This window comes from Takifugu rubripes, chromosome 11 (genome assembly GCF_901000725.2).
Source record: "Takifugu rubripes chromosome 11, fTakRub1.2, whole genome shotgun sequence".
NCBI lineage: Eukaryota > Metazoa > Chordata > Actinopteri > Tetraodontiformes > Tetraodontidae > Takifugu > Takifugu rubripes.
This window is the reverse complement of record NC_042295.1, coordinates 11870103-11889769: the sequence shown is the minus strand read 5'-3', so window position 1 is coordinate 11889769 and position 19667 is coordinate 11870103. Positions and strand designations below refer to the sequence as shown.

General features: G+C 47.0%; 1 protein-coding gene across 9 annotated transcripts in view; it reads right to left on the bottom strand.

The window, feature by feature from the left end:
- robo1 (roundabout, axon guidance receptor, homolog 1 (Drosophila)) overlaps positions 1–19667 on the bottom strand; it is a 143278-nt gene that overhangs the window by 31782 nt on the left and 91829 nt on the right. For 8 of the 9 annotated variants that reach the window (XM_029843378.1, XM_029843380.1, XM_029843375.1 and 5 more), the window contains one exon: positions 680–837. In XM_029843378.1, the coding sequence (XP_029699238.1) occupies positions 680–837 (158 nt within the window). Of the gene's footprint in view, positions 1–679; positions 838–5665; positions 5709–19667 lie in introns of those variants that run through there. The other variant, XM_029843382.1, reaches the window with a different exon arrangement.

The following is a 19667-nucleotide window of genomic DNA, read 5'->3' as shown; positions in this document are numbered from 1 at the left end:
TGAGGTTAGCCACCATCGACACTTGGCCAAGCTACTTGACTCCTTAACAGCGGAGAGCCCTGAAACACATCTCACTTTGCGTAAACTGGATCCAGACCACAGCTAATTACTTTCATTACCTTTGTCTATTAGCCCAGTGCTGAGTCCGACCCTTCTTACTTTCCCCGAAGCACGGATGAAGTCAGTATTAATTTAAAACAAGCACAGAAAAAGAGCAACATTTTATCAAGATGGCCTCCCAGCAGGCACGGACAGCTGCAGCTCTGACTTCACTGGTGATTTAATTAATCGGTAGTCTGCTTTCAAATCAAAGCCGTTTGGCTTCTCCGTGGCGGGACGCAGCAGAGAAGGACTTTTTACTCCGCGATTCCGCTATATCGACGCTCCTCTGAGGTGATTTCATCAGCAGGCCGTCCCCGATCGATGCGGCGCTGCTGACGGATGAAGCGAGAAGACCGATTCTCTCCCCCCCCCGCAGTCATTAAAGGCTGTTGCCACCAAAATGCCTTCCTGGGGTTCTGCAATTGCTCGATGCGAATAATGAGCCAAGCAAATCAATCGTTTGCAGACGGCGATGGTGCTGAATTGACCGGCATCGCTGGGTCATCGTGTCTCCCATCATCCATGCTGCGATTTAAGTCACAGCTGCAAAGACAAAGGGGGAGGGAGGAAGCCTTACGGTGATTCTCTCGTCTCGGTCGTCGATGTTAACGCCATCTTTCTTCCATGATATGGTGGGCTCGGGATGTCCACGTGGGGGTTGGCACTCCAGGACTGCGGGTTCTCCGGCCGCCACGATCACATCTGCAGGATTTTGCCTGAAGTCATCGCGTAAAACTGCAAAAATTAAAGAAGAAGGGAGAGAAAATGATATTAGCTTGCTGAATTTAAAAAAATAACAGATCACCCAATAATGATAAAGCAACAGAGGCAGCAGCATCAAACTGGATTAAATATATGCTAGTGAATATACATTAAAAAAAGGTATAGAAAAAGTGGTGATGAGCACATGTACATCGTGACGATGACCTTGCTCTTTGTAATTCTGGTTTGAATCTTATCAAGCACACGAATCAGCATTTTAATGCATGCCGATCACCTCTCCATCACTTCTTCTTCATCTGCTGCTGACACGCATTTACATGCCTCTGCGCTGGAAGGCATCCAAACAAAGATGAAAATTTACATTGGATTCCAATCCTACGCTGCTGCCTTAAGGACTCTGCCGAGCGATCATTCATATTTGCATCGATTTTCACTGTAAGACATGAGGTTAAAAAAAGACAACACGCTGCTGTGGATTTGCATTATTGTGACATGCCAGGTCGTAGCATCTTACTCCTGAATGTAATTTAATCCAGAATAGATGCGTCGGGATTTTCATTTATGCAAAAATAATAAAATAGAAATGACAGAACCAGCATATCTAGAAGGATTGCTCTCATTAGAGCATCACATTGACGTTTTTTTTCTAACTGGCGGCTCCAACAGAGCAGATCAATGCAGATCTACTTCTTGAGGAACCAGAGTGCATCTCTGGGCTACGAATCTCTGGAGTTACAGATGAATGTGACCTTTATTAAGAGGGTCAAGTAAAGAAAAAGCAACGCGCTCACTCCTCCGAACCTAAGGAACCATTTTCCGAGCTTCACAGCACACCCATAAAACAGTTATGAAAATAACTGGAAGGAGAGCTCGTAAGTGTGAGGCCACACACGGCGCTCAGCACAGCGCACTTTTGTCAACGTGCCGCATAAAAATCCACGGGTTTGTCTGTTTTTGGGGGGGATAAAGAAGTGTTCCCATTGTCTCACGCTCCTAAACTCATTCTCAGATCACCTCAGTCACAGATCAAAGTGGGACCCACTCCAGGACCCCTCACCTACTGACAGCCAACAAATTCCTGACTAAACCCTTTAAGCACTTAATTGGTCACCGCTGAGCTCAGATACTGCTCCTCGCAACGCGGAGTAAGAGTCCAATCCAAAGGAAGGAAACTGGATTTGGAGTCAAAAACATATTAAAAGCATCTCTACTCCTTGGCTGCACATCCGTAACATCTTTCATCCTCATTTTTTTTTTTTTTTTTTACATAAAAGGGCCTCATTAATCAAAAACAAAGCAAAAATAACTCCACTGTAAGGGGGAGGTGTGTTTCCACTGTTAAACACACAGTGCGCACATATGAATAATGAACATGTGCAATCCCCTAAAATTTCAACACTCATTCTCTTTCCAAGTTAAACTCAGTGGCGCAGCTGCACGGCGGGTGACCTCATTCGCCGCGGCTCAAAGCAGATGCAACCATCAAGGAATGCAAATGTAAACACCAAACATCTGATCCATTCGAGCTACAACTGAAGAAACACGTCTGCGTCTGCATCAGAACGATCCACCTGGTCTGCGGAGTGATCTGCTGACACCGAGATGAGAGGCTGATGGCGGAGGGATACGTGTGGCGACTATGGCCGTAACATACTGAAATGAGTCCACCCTCGAGTTTACGGGTACGTGCAAGTTCAAGATCTTTGACCGTAGAATTCATTGCAAATCAGGCGACGATGTTTTATGACATTTAAAGCAAAGCAAAGAACTATCATAAAAGCTTTTAACGCACCATGATTGACCTTTTATCTTACCGCCAGGTGTTTGTCGATAAAGTTTTTTCTTTTAGCTTTTACATTAGGTGCACACCATCTCCTCTCAGCTAGTTTTGACCCCTATAGCTAAGTCTACATATTCGCTAGCATGCAGATGTGCCTGTCCCTCTATCAGACTAAAAAAGGGAGCTGCTGTGGGAAAACTAGGGGGAAGGAGGCATGTTAAATTGACTAGATTGAGGCCAGAGGGAGAGTCCTCCTCAACAGTGCTCACTCCTCCACCACGCTCCTCCAAACCGACACCTCTTTGTTATAAACACAGCTGAGGGCGGCGGGGAAGACAGCCCCGGACATCTGCGTGCAGTGGAACACAAATCCTCACCGATAGAGGCATGAGCGGGAAAAAGAAAGCGAGGCGGGAGAGCCTGGAGAACTGAGCAGAAGTCGTGTTAGAGTCTGATCCTCTGCTACCTTGGTCGAACCCAACATCCAAGCATCCCTGTTTCCTCCTTCCATCCAGCGTGGGTCACCTGTCTCCCAGCATGCTCTTGCTCTGGGAGCCAGAAACGGGGTAACAAACATCACAAAGAGGTGCGCACGCTGCGCTGAAAGCATATGTGTCTGCATGTTCGGTGTGGTCTGTGTTTGGGATAATGAGCCTACTCGACCATTCTGTCTGCGCAGCGAGCCTGCAGCTGTCCCCCAGCAGATAATATTTCCTGCGCTATTAACAGCGAGGCCAAACTCTGTGTGTGTGTGTGTGTGTGTGTGTGTGCCTGCAGGAGGGCGTACACAAAGAAGCAATTTCAGTTTGTGGCTTAATATGTGGAAATAGGCCAAAGCCACAGGTCCCATGTGAAGTCGCCTCTTTGTCCATCCCGGATTTGCTGAAATATGCCGATGGTGGGATAAAAACGGTGACATATCCGGGTCCGGACAGACAGTCTTGTGAAGGGGAAAGGGTCTATTTTGCGTGCCGTTTCCTCTTTTCACTTGGGCAAAAACAAAACAGGGCCTATCTCATCAGGCCACCACGCCTCGCTGCACGACAAACGTCTGACTGAGCACAACCATTAAACAACCATATCTATAAAGCGGAGGCTTACCGGTAGTTTGGAGTGGCAACCAATACCTCTGCCAAGCCTCATCTGACCACATTCTACTGTTTGACAAATTGCTCCCCAGGTCCACGGTAGCAAATCCAAGCTACTGTATGTCATCGAGGCTAACGTAATTAGCTGCCATCATTTCTTCCACGCATGCCTCGCTCTAAAGGTCAGCTGAGATGGCTGCTCTCAGAGCCGAAACCTCTTTGGTCCATCCCCTCCAGAAATGATCGCCCTCACACGCACACACAAACACAATCTTCCCCAGGAAATTGAAAGCAGATGTTTAAATGTCAAATTAAAATGAGATTCCCGTGCTGCTGGCCCTCCAACCTTAATGAAAATGAAGACTTAATACCACACACAAGTCAGGGTGGGAAGATCAGATGAGCTTTGTTCTGAGGAAATTAAACCAAGTACAACAAGCTTCCCTGCAATCCTTGGAAGGATACAAAAACAAACCCACGAGGGAATTAAAGATTTATCAATAGGCACCCAGAGTCAATCCTGCAGAGACACGGAGCACAGCATGGGTCTGGCTTTAGCTGGGGGATTTTGTTCTTCAAACAAGATGCACACTCAGGCTCCTTAAGGGAAGAAGAAGAAGAACTAATAACAGGAAAAGTTTACAGAAGACAAGGAGGAAAAATGTACTTAAAAGCAGAGTAGAAAAAACACATGCACCCCATATAATCCATGCAAGAAAAGGAAAAAGGGAAGCAAAGGAAGGAAAATCCATGTTCTTCCTTTTGGTCTCGTCTCCTGGTTTCCTTCAGGCAGTGATGCTTCTTTACACTTGAACCAACGTGATCCTTTGCTCTCGGGAACCACAATGTCTGGCGCAATATTACCTGGAGAACCGGGAGGACAGTTCAAAAAAGAGCAAAGCAGTCGTTCCAGTGTAAATATTCAAAAGGGAAATAATGAAACGAACCAAATCTAAGTCCCAGGAAACACAACCAGCTCGACCTTCCTGACACTGCACGGCATGTGGAGCATCTCCGTGTGTCTTCTCAGTACCTGAACACTCATTCATGTTCTTCTCACTATCCTAAGAAATTGTTTTGACACCCCCCTCAGTGCTGACCTCAAGAAATTCACTTCTCCTCAGCACACACACACTCACACTGGGCAGCTACATCAAACACAAGCTTATAGCAACAGCATGCTAGCCCATGCCACTCTATCACCGCCCGCAGGTACATAACTTGGCAGCTGTGTACAGCTCGTTGGAACCTCACAGACCTGTCGTTTCGCAGGTGGGTGTGAATCTACATCAGGCTACTTTGGCCTTTTCCTGCTGCTCTCCTGCTCACCGCTGCCCCTAGCCCCTCCACCAGGGAGATGAGATCGGACATGGCATTCTTCCCTCTTTTTCATTCCTCAGCTCTGAGCTCACGCCCTCCTGTCCACCCTGAAGAGTGCCTCTCATCTCCAGCAGCATGCAAAAACACTAACGTACACTGCCTGCTATAAACCGCCTGAAACACAGAGAGGGGTTGTAGATGATTGTTACAGTGTTGCATTACAAAAAGAAGAAAAGTCGTCCCTCTCTTAGAATAATAGAGTCCACATTTTCTGAATCAGAATGGGTAAACACACTCGGCAGCCAAAATAATGGGCACCCATAAATATGTCAACATGGCGAGACAGACAAACAGACAGACAGCTTCCCTTTAGGGTCCACACCTGCACAGATGCTCATCCAGCAGAGATGTATCATGCACTCTATTGTTACTGGCATGTGCAGAATGAACAACACGTGTACCACTAACCGATACACGGATAGCAAATGCTGAGGAAGGTGCACAGCAGGGATGCACAGGACGCGCACGGCAGCGTCCACATGCGGACCTCATGTGCGTTAATATCAAACAGCATTATGGCTGAACATAAGGAAACGTAAACATGTGCAGACACACAGGCACACTCGCGCGCGCCACATAAAGGAAATGTTACCCCACGGCGGTGCAGACAGAGAGACCATTGAGTGCCTGCGTTTGTTTAAATGGCCATAAGTTTTCTTGTCAGGCTTGCAGAGCGAGAGACAGAGGAAAGAGCGAGAGAGAGATGGCAAACACGGCGCGGAGGGCGGCGCGGAGGGCAGCGCGGAGGGCGGTTTATGTGAGTGCCTGAGTGAGTGAGTGACTTGGCACCTCCAGGTTCAATAAACAGTCCATGTTTGATTGGACTGCGAGGTGAGGAGACCTTGCACTAAAATAAAGAGTGGTTTTTTGAGTGGAATCTGGCGGGGAAAAACAGCTTGGGAATCACTTTCTCTGCAAAAAAAAAAAAAAAAAGCTGCTATTACAAACATAAAAGATCCCATAAAATCCTGATAGCAAAGCGCGCTGCCAAAAACCAAACTGTCTAATAGACATCTGCGTGTGATTTTCACACTTCAGTTTAATGAGTGAAAAACATAGACAAGTCATTTTAAGGATTTGTCAGCTTCTGGCAGTTTAGTCTCACGCGGCTGTTTTCATTCCGAAGGACCTTCGGATACCTGTCGTGCGAACTCATCATCAGGCACCTCGGATTATGACTGTGTATTAAACACTCTTTTCTCATTAGCATTAGCAGCTGGCTCAGAGAAGTAAAACACTCCGCCTTCGCTAGAAAACGAAGGGTTTCACGTGATATTAGGACCCCAATGAGGCCGATGTCACTGGTAAATCAACCTGCAGGAGGAAAATTCCCTAACGTACGCAACAAAAGATGACCTGTCAGAGCTTATGGAAGCATTGACAGCGAGGCTCTGCCGATGGCTCCCTGAGGAAGGAGAGAAACTGAGAAGACGAGCAGACAGGCTCTTATCGCTGTGGAAATGTTAACCCTGAAGCTTTCTCTGTGGAAACACAAAACAACATGTAACACAAGCGCTTGGCACTCACATGAACACCTGTGCAGCGCGCTCCCTCACTGTCCCACTCACAGGGGACATGGAAGGGAGCCACAGGGGCCGTGGTGTCCCCTCTGTCAACTCTAGAGGACACAGACTGCGGAGTGCAGATGTTATTAGATTGAGGTTTGCCAAAAAAAAAAAGCAGGTCTTTTGTCTCTTTGTGTGTTTTCGAAATCAGGATATTTGCTGCAAACTATCAATCTAAAACCTGTTTGACAGAGAGGAAACAGTTTCTGGGAAAACTGCCGTCAGTGTGGGTTACAGATTATCCTCCAGAGTCCGGATGTTGATTCTGAAAATACCCGCTGATGCCATTCCTTTATTTTTAGGTTTTGGTAAACTTGGCTCATCCTGTGAGCACCAGATAAAACACACTCAAACATCTCAACGGATTTCTCATAAACCGGAGCAGATACCACTAGAGATAAGCTCACATATGTTTCGCTGTAGCTCCTGTAAGCTGACCCAACAACATGGTTCTCTTCCGTCTTCGGTGTCCCCCCCCCCCACCCAATCTGTGGGCGTCTCTACGTGAAATGGTTGAGCATATACACATTGTGCGGTTGTCAACACAGAATGCTCGTCACGGCAAACACCGAGAGCGCGGGAGAATCTCCTCACCCACTTGTTCCTGAGCTGTTGTTGCACAGCTCAGTTCATATTGTGTCGGTTATGTTTGCTGACAATATCTCGCTCCCCCCCACCCGCCTGTGTGGCCCCACCAGCGAGCCCTCTCCCAGCATTTGCAAAGATGAGGGCCTTATTAAAACAATCTTCCCAATTAACATTCCAGGCTCCAGGAGCCCCGCCACCCCCCCCACCCCTCCACATCTGACCCCTCCTCGGCTCCGGGCTGACAAAGACGCTGTGTATAACCCAGACTGTTAGGACCGGTTTTGCACGTGCGCTTATCTGGGAACTGTGAGGGGAGAGGACGAGCAGGACATGAGAAGGAAATGGAGTAATGAGTTAGCACCATGGTTCCGTCCTTCCTGCAGACACTCCAAATTTAATCTGACATCCAATGATTTGGGCTCATTTCCAGGCCGGGGAAACCTCGGACGAGCCCGATAGAATGCTAACACAGGCCACCCGAGAAATGACTGGGATAAACATGGACCCTGCACCTGCAGCTTGCATCATCTATGGCAAATATTTGGAGACATCACACGACTGTCGTGTTGAGTCGGGCCTCAGCCTTTTCCAGCCCTGCGTAAGAGGGACCAGCCTCGCAGAGGCAGGTGGGTCTGCTTGGATACAGTCCTTCCTTGAAGGTACGTTCAGGCTGCGTGTCACGAATGCATCCTTACTGAAACCCAGCGCCCATGTGGTGCACGGATGTTCTCTGTGGCCTTTCAAACAAACTAATTCCGAGCACATAACTTTGAAATCTCCTCATCCAGAACTGGGGCAGTGGAAACCTTAGACTCATACACTTAGTTCCAAATGAAAGTCTAATCTGACGGAGGTTTAAGAAACAGTAGGAGTGAGTGATGGTTGCGGACAAGAGTATGTTGCGGTCAGAACAGGACTTTATACTTGGATTACATCAGCTGCTGTTGAGGAGGTAACTGGGGAAGAGTAATGTGATCATGGGAGAGAGGAGGGAGACATAAGAAAGTAGAGAAGGGGGAAGAAAGCGCGAGAGGATCCGATGGATGGTTGCAGCAGATCCCTCAGCCTTTCGTCATGGCCACTTTCATTTCTAAAAACCTTCCCTGATCACTTTAACAGACGGGAGGACGGAAGATGGAGGAGATGGACAAGAAGCGGAAAAAGGTTAAGGAGGTTAAATAAAAAGTGTGTGGGTGTGGGGTCTTCCGGAGGAACAGGGCACAGAAATGTTTAAGAGGGCGAGACAGAGCAAATAAGAGCCCTGGGATCCAAACATGTGCTGCGTAGCCTGCTAGCAGCACATCTTTCTCTGATCAGTTGACGTCCCTCTTTCAAACCATTACCACATGGACCCTAAACTCTCCCAGATGCACCCCAGGAGATGTCCCTCTATGTGGGGGGGGGGGGGGGGTTCTGCTACAGCGGAGATGGTCGGCACAAAGGCAAGGCCGTCAGGGATGGTGTGTCAGAAAGAAATAACCCGGCTGAAATTTCATCTCCAGCACTTGTGCGACGCGTGAATGTGTGTGCGACGCGATCGGCGGCGCGGCAGCGCTAAGGGTTTTGGCCGCATTTGTCGAGTTGTACAGCACCAACAATCAAGGCCGGCTGATGCCGTCAAGAAAGTTTTGCGAGTGTGCCAGAAATTACTCTGATCCCTGTGAAATCGACACTGTGTAAGATTTGAAGCCGGATGTTAAGCCCTGGATTTTCCCTCGTCCCTGTTTCATCAGACGAGCTCCAGACAAAAGAAAAGTGCCTTGACTGATTTTGGTTTCACCTTTTTTTTTATTGTGTTGGGTAACATAACTGAGACATTCTGGGGAGCTGATTTACAATCGATCTCCCTACGGAGCTGCAAGCCAAGCCCGGCAAAGGAGGGAATTTAAGGCAACTGCAGCAACTTTACTCACAGGACACAAAAATATCTGCTAGATTTATCGAAGCGTGAGGAAAATGACTGCCTTGGTTTTTTTTTTCCATCTTGCAGCTTGGCAGGAAAACTAGATGCGAAAATAAAGTGCATCGCGGTGTTTTATTGGCTGCAATATTGTTTTTTATTTGTTTTCCAGTCTTGGAGCTGCCAACATTCGTTATTTTGCGATCGACAAACTCTTCCACTGGAATTTCTCTGTAAATCCCAACATGTTCCAATCGTGAGCGCGTCACCATATTTATGACGTGCAGAGAAAACACCTACAACTGAGAGGAGGGAGGAACCAAAAGGAGAATATTAAATCCTCTTCTCATACATTTTCAATTTCACTCTCAGCCGTTTCCTGCGGTGCAGATAGTGATGATTCTCCAAAACACTGACTTCATAAAATTTAAATACAAACCCTTCCTCATCGTTTTTGCCTTGGGAGGAAGATGAGCAAAGAGGTTATGAATTCTATAAAATCAAATCAAGTATTTTATACAACAATAAGCTCCAATATCATGAACGGAATTCACTGGCTGCACTGACGTATTGAAAGTACAATCATCCAAATGTTTGCGATCTCCAGGTTTTAATGCGTGGACCTATAAGTCCGATCTCCTATCCTCTCCTGCTTCTGCATTCCTTTACTGAGAAGGTGTCCACTGGAGCGGCTCCCGGAAGCAGCAACCTCCAGTTCACCCCTTTCCAAAGAAAATCCTCCTTGATGTGGATGCCATTCCCCTCACCCAGAGGCATGTGGTCAGCCCCACACCCCCATCTATCACAGCCAGATTATGTTGAAAGTTTTGAAAAAAAAAAAAAAGTCCATCTGGAAGAAGAGGGGAAGTAGTGAGAGGGAGGGAAAATTTATGAAACAGACTCGAGGTGGATTTAGAGTAAAAAATGAATCTAGACAGTGAAATGTGGGCGTGGGAAGGGGGAAGATGTGTGTTCTGCCAAAGGTGGATAAAGAGAGACCCTAAAGGTAAAAAACCAGGCCTGGGGTGGAACGCATTGTTTCCCTGCCAGTGGAATAATGGGAAAGTTTGTTAAAAAGCTACATGCCTCATTCAGACATTGAAAGACACAGAGCAGATGAATGAACGTGTTTCCCAGTACTGGGATCTGGTACATAAGTGGATCCTGTGTGTTCCTAGCTGGTCCTTCTGCTGGGGTATGGAAGAGTCAGCCTATTCGCAGTAAACATATGAATACTGCACGATGTTGCATAATAAATGTCATCTGGCTCAGAGTCCTAGATTTGTTCGTTAAAAATAAACCAGGCCTTAAAATACACCGAGAAATGTTGAAATGACAAAATATTCTTTCATTTGGGGGTAAAGGGTTGATGGTATGTGTCTCCAGAGGCCGTTTGAGCTCAGTGACCATGTTCCAAAGAACCGTAGGGTCGTGGGGTCGTAGAGGAACCTGCTGACCCGACATCTTTACCATCAAAACAAAAGCATGAAACTGTGCCCTGGCCAACAGAGAAGAGGCCACGACATCCACGAGTTTAAGGCAGATCCCCCACAGCCACCACCCCCCCTCCTCAGTATCTCTGCAGCTAACTGAACATCACGAGCTCAGAGAGGTCAGGGCTCAGCAAACAGATAAGCCCTTCATCGATTTTCCACAGGTCTACTGAGATAAGGCATGCCTGCCGTGCCCCGCACGGCCAGACAATTTACTGCAATGTGGTGCCGACCGTGTTTCGTTTGTACCAAGTCCAAGCATGCTAGCAAACCCGCGATAAGAGCGCATCCTGTTAAAAAGCTACATTGTGCTCGACAAAGGAAAAAGCAGGGACGGATGTGATGAGTCTTGCAGCCCTGTGGAGCAGCAGATGATGCTGATCTGTCTGCGCTTCACACTCGTGGTTTAGGCCCGCGTAAATACACGGCATATGGCAAACATCAGTTTAATTCTTTAGTCCTTTTAATTAAGCTGAACGTTGTAGTCTGACACACGTGGTAAATCCTCCCTCGTAATTGGATTTGATGAGTGTTTACAGTCAGGAAATGACCGAGCAGAACAAATGTGGGGTATTGAGCATAAAAACAAAGGCAGATTGCCAACACTTCAATGTTTAATTTTGCTAGTATATTAAACAATTAATGTATTTACAGTAAAGTGTCACGTTCCTTGGTTCCTCTGTGTATTGTAGATTGTGGAAAAACTGTGATTAAACTTAGCGCAATATCGTCTGGCAGCACTTCACCTCTCAGCCAAGCCTGATTAAATATTTATGGTTATGATTGTCTAATCTAAGGATCTCAAAATGCACAACGATTGTGTAGCCCGATGTTAGAATAACAGATTGTTGGAGCAGGATATTAAAGTCTTCATTCCACCTGACTTGGATCTGTTTTATAATGTGGGATGAAACACCAGGGATGCATTATACTGGATGGAAAACTCTGCTCAGCTCTGCACGTACCGCGTATTAACTTCTCCTGCAACCAATTGGGTCTGCCCCCAAACCTCTGCCTTGATTACAAACAGCCCCCATCACGGTACCGAATTCCACATGCCTTTCATTGTCTGCGTCCCCAGCATGTTGACTGTACCTGGGACCGATAGCATCTCTGCGCGGAGCTCTGGGGCTTTCTGAAAGTCTTCAGAACATGTCGGAGGCAGCGCACCTGCACGCCAGACAATGGCTGCGTCCCCCCGCCACAGATTCTGCAGGTCTTTGAAGCGGCAGTGGATGTGACCTCAATACCTCGGGCTCGGCGGCTTCGGCGCGCCGCCTTTGTGCTGAGAGACAGCTTTGAGGTGAGACCTGTGCAGCTTTTAAGGAGGTTCAAGTGTTTGGGCGACCAGCCGGTCCACATCAGACGCCAGACACTAGGGGCATAAAACTGACATCAGTGCCTGGAGTGGTCATCTGCTCTGGTCCAGTCTGCCGAACTCACATCGCCCACTTCATTATGACGAGGTCGCGTCTCAAAACAGAGACACAAAACATACAATGGAGTGAGAGCTCTATTTTGTGGTTTGGAAAAGCACTGGCGTGTTTGTGGAGTGAAGGACAAATTGGACATTTAGAGTCTCCAGCGTCCTCCAGCTGTATTTTTTCCTGCTTTGCCACTTTTATCTGAACTCTGCAGTAACAATAGCAAGTCAATAGGTGGGACTGTAACTTTTCACAGTATTGAAAACTGAAAATAAAACATGCCAGACTTGCACAAAAGGACTTCATTTTGCTAGAAGACAGAAAGAGGTTGAAACACGTGGTCACTGGACAGACGATGGGGCGGAGTCAAACCCGAATTGAATTACCAAATCAAATTAGTTTGTTTCAACAGTGGCGAGATGAGGTGGGGAGCTGTAACACTGAATGTAGCAAAAACAGACACCTCACCTGCTGATAGACCTTTAAAAAGTCAAGTGGAAACCTTACCAATTCAATAAAGATGAAAACCAAACTGCCCCTTGGTTAAGCTGTTATCTGTATTACAAAAATCTAGAACTAATAAATAATGTGCTCTAAACAAGCTATGGCTACTGTTCTTACTGGAGCTACTGCTGTCTAAAATGGAACAATGTCCCATGAAAATTGCTCGCGTATGTCATTAAGTTCATGTTCAGCTCACAACAAATGTGTTTCTATGATTTAATGAGGAAGACGCAGAACCATGAAACGATGTTTTGCTTCAAGCATGTGAAGTTTGCGACATGGACATGAATGAGTGTCTGACTGAGCAAATCTTGGCCCGGCGCTCCTCACCCGCATCCTCGAGCACGTTTTTCCTTTGGGAACGTGCGTTCGTTTTCACTGTCTGGTATGATGTAAGGGGATGATGGTGCCAAACCCTAATTATCATTATTTCCAGTTGCGAGTGCAAGGGCACAAGCCCGACTTCTTTTATTATCTTCAAAGTATTTATTAATTTTATTACAAAAATATGGTGTTCTATGGCAGGCTAATATGCAACGGCGAGGAGCCAGCCACGGACGAGGAAACAACCCATGAACATTTCATTTCCTGATGAAAAGCACATTGCTCCAATGTTTTGGCAACGACTCCATTGATGAGAAAGAAAATTAAGTAAATTCTCTGAACAGCTGAAGCATGACATCTATTCACTGAATGGCTGACATTCTCAGTTTCCCGTGCATGTGTCCATGCATACCCGCAGCAAAAAGGGAGAAAGAAAAACACACTTAGTCCCTAATGTAGTCCTAACTATGTGCTTCAAACATGCCAATGCCTCTATAAAAACCACGGCTAAGGTAAGGAGAGCAGTAATCCCTCCGAATGGTGCGCTAACAGCAATCCATAACCACTCGATGCGCGACAGAAGAGCCGTGTCCGGGCTGATGAGGCCCTCTACCTGCTCGTGTGTCCACTCTGCTGCTGCTTCATGCGTGCGTCCTCGTCCACCCACGGGATTTACCAACCGACAATGATCCCTGCACTAATGTGTAGCCCAACACAATTAAAAACAATTCCACACTCCAGTGCAGATATTAGCATGCACGAGGGCTCTCACTGTGTTTATGCGGATGCTACGATGTGAGCTGGACCACTCCAGCATTCATGTGTAGCTTCTCTCATTCTCTGTGGGTGGGTTTGCTCCAAGAAGAGGACCAGAGTTGACAGCTCCAGTCAGCCGCCCTCTGACTCTTGCCCCGGTGGCCTCGTACAGTCCATACGCAAAACAGCAGCGGCGTCTTTCCAGCAAGCTCCTCTGGCACAGAAAGCTTGGCAGGTCACCATGAAACACAAAGGCCACAGGCACATGGATCCTATCCAGCGTGCCACGCTTGGTTTGAAGTCCCAACAAAGAGGGAAAAAATGATTTCCCTGGAAAACCCTGGAAGGAATGGAAGCCGAGGAACTGTAGTTTGTTTCACTGGCTCTGGAATGATTTTACCAAAGGGCAATGCTAGCTTCCAACGTTAAATTGCCTCCACAACGGCCCATTTGTTACAGTCACACGTACATTTGCCGGCTTGCATTCTTGGTTTCTGCGCTACATCATCATTCTTTATTTCCGTCAAAAGTATCATTTCATGAAACCGGACTCTTGGTACCCTGCACATTTTCAATTTCCTCTTCAGCAAAACCCGCTCACTTTTTTGCGCACAGCCTAGCGTGTCACGAAATATCCCTTTCCTGCAAAAACAATCGTTAAACTTGGATCGGATTCCTCCCTCCTTTGAAAGTTGAAAAGAACAATCCCGTGATTAAAGCGTGCCTTTGTCTGTCGGCTGGTTTATTTGCTCCTTTGATGGCGTTGGTGTTCGAACACACGTTTCAGACATGCAACATGAATTCAACGCACCAGCAGTGCTGCCGAGAGCTCCGCTTCCCAAAGATAATATACACCGTCCTGCAGACAGAGAAGGGAGTTAATTGACCAGAAATCAAAGCTAATTGCCTTCCAGTTAGCCTCTTCCTGTCCTGAAGCAACACCGGGGGAGTATCGGCTTATCCAACCCATTCAATGCCGCCAACAGCCAAACAGTAATTAGCAGTGTGATAGCGGAGTGCAGCAGCAGGTCTTATCTGGGGGGCGCCAGCCGCTGGTCAGAGGCTACTGGGAACAGTCGAGCTGACCCTTGTTGTGCTGATAGACATCTCTGTCTTGTCCCTTCTCTCTCTGGCAGTTTCCCACAGCCATGTGTCACTCAAAGGGCCACACTTCAGAGGAAGAACCCCCCCAATCTCCACGCAGCCCGAAGGATCATTTTCTAAGTTTTCCTTCCGGCGTGTTTTCCCAACGTGGATGTGGATACCAGGACATTTGTCTGAATCAGTAAAAGGGCTGAAACATGGAACAGTTTGAAGTATTTTGCTTTTGAAAGAAAGAATGTTCTTTTTGCATCAATCTTAAAAAAACATTCAAACATGAGCCTTTATATCTTCATACTCCACAAAACACTTGAAGGTTCAAACCATGTTAGCTTTAAATCACGACATTATGCATGAAGCAAATTTTACGTCCCAATTTCCTAAAAGCAACCCCTGACTCCTCTGTGCAGTTGTTTATTGAACGATGCCAATATGGCCCTGGGGGAGATGTTGAGTTTGCTCCATGGATGCATTTTATCACAACAGACGAAGTGGGGCAACATATCTAATTTGAATTATGAGATACAAAAGCGGACATTTCAAAGGACACGGCGATGGGGGTAATAAAACAAATGAATCAAAGTGCATCCGCTACTCTGGCGACGTGACCTACATCTGGAGAGAAGAGGAATGCTGATCCTTATCTAATGTAGGAAATGGCCAGAGGACAAGACAAGTCACCCTGGCACAGAAACCTCAGCCACTGACTGTAATCTTCTCCCTGGCAGAGTTTTCAACTGCGAGATGCAGCTTGAGATCCGGCGAGCGTCCCGCTCTGATTGATGCGCAGATACGATTTGATTCATGTTGCGTTCTACAAGAGGAGTCACAAAGTATCTGATGGGAGTCGGGGCCTGAGTCACATTACAGGCATTCTTGCAAAGATCCCAGTATCTCCTCCACGTCCCAGACAGATGCCCAGGTCATTGTTCCAACCAGGCCTACTATTCACAGAGAAAACTCGATCCTGCTAGCTGCCAGTGTCAGCAGTGCCCCCCTCCCCTGTCATTCAATCCCACCTCCCCTCCTCTCAGGAATGCTCTTCAGTGGCTCGATCTTATTCTCCATCCCTCTTGTCTCCAGGCAGCGGTGCCCTGGGCAGTCTGGGGCCAGTTTGTGCACGGTTGTCCCAGATCTATTCATCCTCTGTGGTGAAAGGGGATACTGGGACCTCCTCTGTGTCTACTGGTCTCCATTTCAGGCTTGCGCATGATAAGTGTCACAGTTTCAGAACATCCGGGGGGGATTTAACGTGTTTAGGAACCTACTGGGCACCACACAGGCACGACACTGGAACTGATTTTAAAATTTAAGCTAACTGCGCATGCCTTAGCAACATCTGTTGTGTTGTCATTCTTTGACTCCCTTTAACAATGAAAATATGCACATAAATGTGCAATTTCACTAGTGCAACATGGTTCAGAACAGTAAATAAAGCCTTCATTTCCTTTTAATGTTCAAAAACTAGGAGCAATTAGGAGATGCTTCCTCCATTATACAGGGGGAACAAACCACCCCCCACCCCGCCTCACGAGAGCACCTCACATTAGCATAATGTACGTCCGCCACGTGAGCAGCAATTTGTCTGGAGCGCCACCCCCCACCGCCCACCCCAGCTCCCAACACACAGGTTTATTATTGCGAGTGTATCCATTAAAACCAACTGAATTTCCATCTCAATTGACTTACCATAAGGCCCAGCGCTGGCAGTCTTTGGGAGAGTAATTGGATCAATTAAGGCAAGAAAAACGACACAGGGACTGTGAAACGCGCCCGGCTGTGTGAACACGACTCTGCCGCATCGCAGAGCGGCGGCAGATGTCTGCGGATGCCAGAAGGTGTCGGTCCTCCTCGACAGCATTGCGCTGCCCGAGCAAAACCAAAGGATGCATCATGATAAAGGTCCAGCACTTATTTAAGCACTCGTTGCACCACAAGGCCAGCGAGGGCTTCCAATGACAGCTTCTGAATGCACAGCTTGACCAGTTCTATGACCTCTGCACATTCAGAAACATAACTGTTTGCGCCCAGAACCAGCGCAGCATCATTATACCTGTTTTGCTAGTGATCCACATGCTTGTCAACACGGCAGAGGCTGCATTTGCCATTTAACCTCAAGAAAAGTCCTCTTGACACCCGGACAGCTCATCTAGTTGATGCCAACAAGCCGACAGCGGTCACGCGCCATGAAAAATCTGAGCCCATCCATACAAATGTCCCTCCAAACAGCCCATCCCTTATAATAAATGAACAAGCTTGGTAGAAAAAGTCCTTGAAACGGTGGAGGGGTTACCAGGCAATGCCACAAATCTATCTATCTCAATTGTGCTCAGTGGCCTGTGGCTTCTATTGGCCCACGCAGGAATGTGTGTACATCCGAAAAAAGAATGTACGGCGCGGAGCTATTACCTGTCTGATGTGGCAGCCCAATTATGGCGCTCTCCTTCACCACGCAGCCTTGCAAAACCAAACTCCATGAAATTGATTACCCTCGCACCTGGACCTCATTTGTGTCTCCACCTTTTCCTCCTGCTCTGCCTTTGTCACCGGCTCTCTGCCGGGCCTGCTTATTTTCACGCCGTCAGAAAATAAATGCCCCAATGATGCTCACGTATGAAGTAATGGGGTATTAAATTACCACGGCAACACCAGTAATGGGGGCGAAAAATGCTGATTTATTTTTTTTTGCTGAAATGTCAGAAATTCTAGAAGCATCTTGTCGAAGCGTGTTTGATGACACTAAGAAAGAAAGAAAGGAATGACTAGATAATAAATAACCACCTTCCCCGAGCATCGCCTCTCCTGCTATCATTATCCACCAAGGATCCTTCAGTCTCCCGTTCCATTCCCCATCCTTTTTTTAAAAGAACCCCCCACCCCCCAATTCTGCTTCTTATTGACCCCCACCATCCCACTCAAGGGCACTGGGGCGGGCACAAGGACATCCCTCGGGGAGACAGTAAGGCTTGGCTGCCACTAAGTAAATACATATGTTTTATGGGAAACAGTGACAGTAAAACTGTATGAGATGACAAATCTGCCACTTGGGGTATTCAGAATACACACACCTGACAGGGGCTGGGGGGTTAATCACTTATCACATTCATGATAAGGAGATGAGGACGAGCGAGACAAATTTATGGATAGATTCCATCCTTCTAGATATTCAGAATAATGTCCAAAAGAAAAAAAACAGAACCCCGACTGTCTTCCATAAAGCTTCTTTGTCTCTGCACCTCCTCTTCTTCTGTGGTTTTATAATAAGGCTGAGATGGATGGACTCTAGGCTCCCTCTCTCATGGTTTCAGGGAAGGGGGGGTGTAAAAAAAGTCTTATTTTTGTTCTGGTGCTGATTGTTGTCTCCCAGTGTGAAAGCCTCCGGGGACTCCCACCACTCTCCACCTCTCTGTCCATTCCTCCCTTCATCGCTGACTAACCAGTAGCCACGCATATCTGCTGATTAAGTTACAAAGCCTTTCGCCTCGCAGGAGAGAAGGATGACAACACAGTGAAAGAAAACTGCACACAGATGGTTTATATCGCAGTCTGTTTTCAAAATAGCACAAACGTTGAGATTTCTTTTTCCCTGGGTGTAGTTTCTTGACATGATTGCTGCCTGATGCACTCTGGGGACGGTCTGAACCCCTACTCAGTGAGCAGGAATGCAACATATTCACTGTGAAATGCGAATAGTGACACATTACGCCTGACAGAATTGAGTGCTTCTGGAAACACAACCCTCGATTAAACTCAGTGATTAAATTTAGCACATTTATTATCTGCTACTGTGCTTTACAGATGCAAACATACAGTTTTGTTTTTCCCCAGTTCAGTAGATTTTTAATTTCCTTTTCTGCAAGGGTCACTTTTTATTTATTTTCGTTGACCATTAAGGAAAAAAGTGAAGGTTGGAAATGGCTATAATGCAGAGGTTAAGGTAAGAAATGTGTCAGCCCTGTGCTTCTCTCTGAGTGTAAGGTAAAACCTGCAGTCACACGGTGGTGGGGCCCACACAGCGGTAGCTACTGACTAGTCCTGGCGTACGGCTGACCGCCAGTCTCTCCTGGCTGTTGTTTTGTATTCTTCATAATTAGAAGCACCCGAGCATGCCGGGCATTCCTAATAGAGGTGTTTTGCACTCACGGCTGAAATCATCACTCAATCTGAAACCAATGGTCCTTTCCGAAAGGTCAACAGCTCAGCCTTCTGCCTCCTCCATGCGGCCTCCTTCCCAGAGATGCAGAGGCCCACTCATCAGGGTGACAAAGGCGCACGCCTCTTTCTTTTGTTCCCTCCCTCCTGCCCTACCTCTGTAAACCTTGACAACCACCTCGAGCGCTGGGTACGAGCTGTACCAAGGCTCCCCGTAGTGACGGATGACTCCTGCACTCTCTTCGCCAATGAAGATGGATGCCAAGCATGAATTATTAAGCACCAGTGTGCAGTGGAATATTTTGATATTGAACCCTTTATGAATAATTCCAGCAGGGCTTCCTTAAAATTAATTACCCTGTCTTCTATTAACTGTAGAAGAAGATGTTGCTCTTTGTTCTTTGTTGAGGTGGGGGAGAGAGATGTTGGACACAATATATTGAGTGAAACTACCCATCTCGTACTGTTGTATGGTGTTGTAAGCAAGAGAAGAAGAGAGGGAGCTGTGGATCTGTTTGGATGGCGCGGGATTGGCTATTCTCTTTGATCCAGTGGTCAAAGACTGGTCCATAGAGAGATCACACCGAGATGAGAGGTGCACAGACTGCAGAGGGGCTGGAGAACCCCAATGATTGGGAGCTGAAGGTTGGGGATACATGTCCAATTATCTAGCAGGGAGCGGAAGAAGGGAGCTGGCCAATTAATGGAAGCGAGGAGGAGACCTATTCCACAGACACTATATTCATCAGCAGTAAGAAAAAAACATTAGAGGACCCAGTTAAAATTG